At 63.2% G+C, this 6,494-nt stretch overlaps 1 protein-coding gene across 1 annotated transcript; it reads left to right on the forward strand.

Moving 5' to 3' along the window:
• Nucleotides 1-1,826: 1,826 nt before the first annotated feature.
• RASD2 (RASD family member 2) lies at nt 1,827-5,742 on the forward strand (the record flags this gene model as incomplete). The annotated part of the gene is given in 6 exon segments (XM_079142568.1): nt 1,827-1,878; nt 1,881-1,972; nt 1,974-1,991; nt 1,993-2,098; nt 5,061-5,551; nt 5,553-5,742. Coding segments are annotated over 6 exon segments (798 nt in total). The 3' UTR covers nt 5,592-5,742.
• Between the last annotated feature and the right edge of the window lie 752 nt (nt 5,743-6,494).

Raw genomic sequence — 6,494 nt, forward strand, 5'->3', positions numbered from 1 at the left:
GGGAAAGATTCTGTGTCCCCCACAGCACAGGCAGATGCCTGGGGTCCAGTCCTCCTCTGCTGGTATTGGCTGAATACTGCGAGCAAGTGACTTAACCTCTCTGTGCCTGTATTTTCTCGCCACCTACCTTCTGGCGATACTGAAAGGATGAAGCGAGTTAATGTATGTGTGGCACTTCGAACACCCTGACATATGTTAAATGCAAGATAAATGTCAGCTATTATCACCGTTCTATACTTAGCACCGTCCTTGGCACACCCTGGGCTTGGCTGGTGGACACCATCATCATCGTGGCTCCGGGCCTTGGGCCAGGTGCCGTGTGCCAAGCTCGCCTATTGCGTGTGTCTCTGCAGTTCATTGGCTGAGGTCACGCTGGCAGCTGGGACTTGGCCGTGACAGTAGTATTTACCCCTGGAAGTTGACAAACGCTACCAGCCAGGGCTTTGGCGAAAGGTGCTCTTTCGGGCATTTGCTGCGCAGGGCTGGCGGGCAGGGGCGAGCCGTGTGGACACAGGCCAGGAGACTCTCTCCCAGGAGGTCTCTCCATGCCAGTGGCAGGTGGCCCTGCAGCCTCCTGGTACCTTGCTAGTCAGGAATTGATGGAGCTCACCTTGGGGACAGGGGGTAAGGCCCTGGGGCTGCTCAGGAAGGGACTGAGGCTACCCTGGGGCTGCTCAGGAAGGGACTGAGGCTACCCTGGGGCTGCTCAGGAAGGGACTGAGGCTACCCTGGGGCTGCTCAGGAAGGGACTGAGGCTAAGCACACGCAGCCCTTTGTTAAGTGATAGGCAGTCCCCACGGGTGAGCTGCACAGTTGCCCCTCCCTCTGGCATGTGGCCACCACTGGCCACCCAGCTGGGGCCTTGGGTAAGGCCGGCCTGGTGGCGGGCAGGGGTGTCACTGTCCGGGTAGGTGGGTGTCCACGGGCAGTTCTGGGATTGCTCCCTAGAGAGGGAGGATTCCTGTGGGGAGGGCGTGGCATGTGAACCTGACCCTGCGGGGGGGAGGGGGAGAGTAATTGGGGCAGGGACTGGAGTGAGCAGAGGGAAGTGCCCTGAGGGTCCTGGGGGGATCCAGTGGTGCTGGTAAAGGAGGAGGTGGCAAAGGAAGGTAGGCTGGACTGGGTGGCCCGAGGGGCAGCCGGCTGTTTGCTTGTCTCCACTTGGGGTTTGAGTTTGGATCTCTTTCCGCTTTTCCCATGAGGCCAAGAGGCTCCCATTGTCCTGGCAGGCAAACTCCCAGGGCCCGGTGGGAGCATCTCCAGGCAGAACTCGGAGGTTAGCCTGGTGGGCCTGGCAGGGAGTGGCCTTGCAAGCCCCGGGCTCAGGCCCCCAGGCAAGTGCTCCCTACAGCCTGTCCCTGCCTCCTGGGAGGGCTCAATGGCCACAGCATCCTCGGATACATGCTAGAACCTTCTCTGAGTCAAGCCCCAGGGCGACGGGCTCCTGAGAGGACGGGGAAAGAAGGCATTGGGACAGTACTTAGCATTTTCGAGGCCTCACCTGTGCGGACCCTCACCACCCCGGGGTCGGCTCCTGCGGAGAGCAGGGCAGAGCCCAGGGTGAAGCCCCCCGCCAAGATCAGCAGTTGGCAGCAAGGCTGGGCTGCACATCTGGCAGTCCTAGGACAAGGGCTGTGTGGACAGGGGTGACCAAGCGGCTGGAAGGGGGAAGAAGGGCGAGGGGGCGTGGGGGGGAGCTGGTTGGGTGACAGGAAGCTGAGACCCAGGCAGGGGCCAGAGGGGAGGCCTGGGGGCAATCAGGGGCAGTGGGCCTGGCCAGCCAGGCCAGCCTCCTGACGTCCACCCTCTGTGCGCAGCCCCGAGCCATGATGAAGACGCTGTCCAGCGGACACTGCACGCTCAGCGTGCCCGCCAAGAATCCTACCGCATGGTGGTGCTGGGCGCCTCCCGCGTGGGCAAGAGCTCCATCGTGTCGCGCTTCCTCAACGGCCGCTTCGAGGAGCAGTACACCCCCCACCATCGAGGACTTCCCACCGCAAGGTGTACAACATCCGCGGTGACATGTACCAGCTGGACATCCTGGACACCTCTGGCAACCACCCCTTCCCCGCCATGCGCAGGCTGTCCATCCTCACAGGTGAGGCCCGGTGCCGGGTGTGGGCGGCGGCGCTGGGGAGCTGCCTTCCACGGCACAGAAGTGTGCCAGGCCGCTGCCTCCCGGCCCAGGGAGTAGGCCCAGCAGAGCACTGGGCCCAGGCCCTGACCCTCCAGGCCTCTGCCACCCCTGGAGTGCTCAGGCAAAGGGAGGGGACCTGGTAGTGAGAACAGCGGTGGCCGGGGCAGTACCCTCACCCACCGAGAGCCGAGAGCCGAGGGCCTGGCCACCTTTATTTAATCCTCTCAGCTAAGCCCCAGGCAGGTGGCTGCCAACGGGCCACAGGCAGGAACGGAGGCTGAGAGGTTAAGGGATTTGCTCCAGGTGGAGACGCCGGCTGGCTGGCAGCTTTACACCAAGCCGGGCTCCTGCGGGTTCGCACTGGCCTTCGGGCAGCTGAGAGGGGGAGGTCCAGAGGCTACCGCCTGGGGGCCAGTCCCAATTCTACCCTTTCCTGGTTTTGGACCATGAGGCAGGTAACTTGATCTCTCTGTGCCTGTTTCCTCTTCTGGAAAATGGGGCTCACATCAGCACCTGACTCAAAGGTTCTGTGAGAATTAAATGAGTTAATCCGAGTACAGTGCTTGGTGAGCAGATTGTAGGCGCTCAGTAAACGTCGGCCTTCAGTTGAGTCGACGTTCCTGGGGTTACATGGTCCTGTCCCAAGCCGTGCCCCTCCGCTTGCTGGGCAGGGGGACGGGTGTGAGCAAGTGACTCCGGCTAGCACTGCGATTGCATCAACTGGAAGCCCAGTGCTTCAGGGAGCCCTGCCCGCCCGCCCGCCCTCTTTCCTCGCCTGGCCAGGACTGAGGCCGCCAGGGTGACCCCATGTGAGTGCCCTGGACACGGGGCTTCCTCCTCCAGGCGCTCCTTGCAGACCCTGCAACCCAGGTTGCTCCCAGGCCCCACCTCACCCATATTCTAGAGGGGGACAGAGGAGCCCAGAGTGGGCTGGGCCCAGTCCTGGCTCTGCCTCTCGGTTGTTGGCTCAGATGTGACCTGTTGGAGTCTCAGCCTCACTGCAGGCATGACCGTAGTCCCGTGTGACTGTGAGGACAGAGAGCACCGTGACCGCCTCCAGCAGGGCGGGCCTGGTATGGGGTCAGCTCTCCCAGCCGTGGGGAGGGGACTAGGGACCCGTATCCTAGGGCAGATGCAGGAAGGGAGGGAGGAGACGCAGGGAAGGACCAAGTGCGTTTTCAAAGTTAATTTTTAGTTACACGGGCGCGCCTCCCGTCAGGCTCCAGTTAGGCTGGGGGCCCTGGACCTGCGTCCCCAGCAGGGCCGCTGCTTCGCCGCGTGGCTGCCTGGTCAGTCTGGGTGACTCCTCGGGGCCCTCCACGAGCGCATTGGCATTCAGACACGCGTCCCTGACAGCGAGCACTGGTCTGGCCCTGCGTGCACACGGCATTCTGAGCACATCTGCCTGCTGGTGGCTTTGTTCTCTCACCGCTTGTGCCTCGCTTCCAACCTGGGGTTGGTGTGCAGGGAATTCGGGAAGCCATTAATCCCGCTGCTGGCTCTCTCTCCAGCTGCCCGCCTGCTTGGGCCTCTGGTGTGAGGCATCTGCTTCTGGCGTTTAAATACGTCAGGGCTGCCGAGTCCTCGGGCCCCAGACAAGTCTGACGGGATGGGGCTGGCAGAGCAGAAGTGGTTGGTGGGCTGGCTCTGCCTTGCTAGTGCCCTTCAAACCAGCCAGGGATTGGCAGTGCCCCGCTCATGCCTGGCCAGGCTCACCGGGCACCACCGTGTGCAGGCCTGGCTGGGATGGAGCCCCGTGCCCAAGGGCCCCTGTTCAGAGCACACCTTGGCCAGACGCTTTCTGAATGTGCCATACCCGATTATGGGGGGCCAGTGGACTCTGGGCCCAGAAAGAGAAGGTGGTGGTTCTGCCAGAAGCTGGGCTTGTCCATCTCCTCCTGAGGACGTGGCCCAGTGCCACCTCGGCTGAGCCTGCTTCCTTGCCTGTGGGGGAGGGACCCTGGGTCTGCTCACAGGTTGAGAGTCTAAGCAAAGGTAAGAGGAGCTTTGAGAACGAGATGGTGACGGTCATAGCAACAGTGACCTGGGCATGAGTGTAGAGGTGCTGGCCATATACCTGCCGCCCTCCTGCTCCAGTCAGACTCACACCCCGGCCAGTGATGCGGGGAGAGTGGTAGCAGAGGAAGTGGAGGCTTTGGAGGTAATGTTCACCTGTTCATCCTGTGGTTTATTCAAGAAGCAGAGAGCACCTATTGTGTGCCAGGCTGGGGCCAGGCGAGGAAAGAATCCAGTTGCAATCCTGGCCTGGCCACATGTAAGCTGTGTGACCTTGGACAGGTTGCTCGCCCCTTCTGAGCCTCCGTTTGCTCACCTGTACAGGAAAGTAATGAAATCTCTCTGGTGGAGGTGCTGTGAGGAGCTGGGGCACAGCCGACATGGGGCTCACAGAGGTGCCTGTTCCTCTTGTCCTTACTGACACTTGGGATGGCTGAGTGCGGGCCACCCTGCGTTCATTATCTCAGTAATTCTCAAGGTAACCCTACGAGGCAGTATGTTGTCCAGATCGGGAAAGTGAGAGGGAGAGTGTGCTGGGGCCACCCAAGGCCACGTGTAAGCAGAGGAGGCAGCAGGCACATCCGGGGCCACTGAGGCTGGCACTCTGGCTCTTCACTGCAGCCTCAGGTGTTTGCTGAGTGGACACTGTATTATCACTAACAGTCCACTCAAGTCCCCGGGTCAGACTGCCTCCAGCCCCCAAGGTCACATTTGAAGCGGGCCACGCTGCCTCCGAGCTGTAACGAGGCATCAACCACCCCCACATCCTCAGCCACTCGGGCAGCGGCTCCCTAAGAGCCCTCCAGGTAAGATCACGTGGCCGAGTGTGGGCAGCAGCTGCTGGGCGCGGGGCGCAGGCGCGGGAGGGCGGAGCCGCCTGCGCTCACCGCCTGGCTCTTCCCCGCAGGCGACGTCTTTATCCTGGTCTTCAGCCTGGACAACCGGGAGTCCTTCGACGAAGTCAAGCGCCTCCAAAAGCAGATCCTGGAGGTCAAGTCCTGCCTGAAGAATAAGACCAAGGAGGCGGCCGAGCTGCCCATGGTCATCTGTGGCAACAAGAACGACCACAGCGAGCTCTGCCGCCAGGTGCCCACCACCGAGGCCGAGCTGCTGGTGTCGGGTGACGAGAACTGTGCCTACTTCGAGGTGTCGGCCAAGAAGAACACCAACGTGGACGAGATGTTCTACGTGCTCTTCAGCATGGCCAAGCTGCCCCACGAGATGAGCCCCGCACTGCACCGCAAGATCTCCGTGCAGTACGGGGACGCCTTCCACCCCCGGCCCTTCTGCATGCGCCGCGTCAAGGACACGGGCGCCTACGGCATGGTCTCGCCCTTCGCCCCGCCGCCCCAGCGTCACAGTGACCTCAAGTACATCAAGGCCAAGGTCCTTCGGGAGGGGCCAGGCCCGGGAGAGGGACAAGTGCACCATCCAGTGAGGGGGAGGGGCGCTGGGAGGGGCGCGGGCAGTGCCTTAAGGGAGGTTGGCCCCAGACGCAGCTGCGGCGCGAGCCCCGGAGCCCAGCAGCAGTCGAGATCAAAGGCCTGTGGCCCCAGACCCGAGGTCGAAGGCCCAAGCCCTGTACGTTCTGCCCCCGCCACTTCCTCGAGTCCGCTCGTCCGCGGCTTCCTCGCGACTTCCTCCGTGGGAAGACCCAGGCATCCTGGGGACAGGAGACAAGCCAGGAGCTGTCAGGACCCAAGCGGTCCCAAGCTGGAGCCTTCGGGTCCCTGGGTCAGAAGACATGCTGATGCCAGAGAGGTTGCGAGCCTCCCAGGACAAGTCACGGACAGGCAGACAGGAGTGGCCTCCCGCCAGTGTGTGAGACCCGCGTGGTGCAGGGCGGCGGGGAGAACCCCCGGCCCTGCCGCTCGGGCGTGTACCCACGGTTCCAGCTGGGCCCCGGCTGCTGCCGGACCTAGAGCCAGTGCGTGTTGTGGTGGGCGGGGGGCGTCCCCGCCACCGCCCACCGGGCCACGCCCCTCAGGTCCCGGCTGAGCCCGCCCTGCTTTTGCGGCCCTTGATGTGTCCAGTAGTGGACGCCGAAGCCTCTCCGCCGTCCTTGTCCAGGGCCCCAATTTCAGATCCCCTGCCTCCACTGGGGACACCTTCCTCTCCTGCTCCGGGTCGGGGTCCCCGTGGCCTGTCTGCAGCTAACCACCAGCCCCCATCGGAGGCTGCAGTGCGCGGCAGGCAGGCGGACCAGGGCTGCTGCTCCGCTCCCGCTCCACAGCCGGCCACTGACCTGGAGCAGAAGGTGGCATGCCCTAGGGCCCACCCTGCCTCCCGAGCTAGTCAGGGCGGAGCTCTGCCCGGGAGGCGGGCTGTCCTCTACTCTGTC

The sequence above is a fragment of the Sciurus vulgaris genome, assembly GCF_902686455.1.
Source record: "Sciurus vulgaris genome assembly, chromosome: 5".
NCBI classification, from domain to species: Eukaryota; Metazoa; Chordata; class Mammalia; order Rodentia; family Sciuridae; genus Sciurus; species Sciurus vulgaris.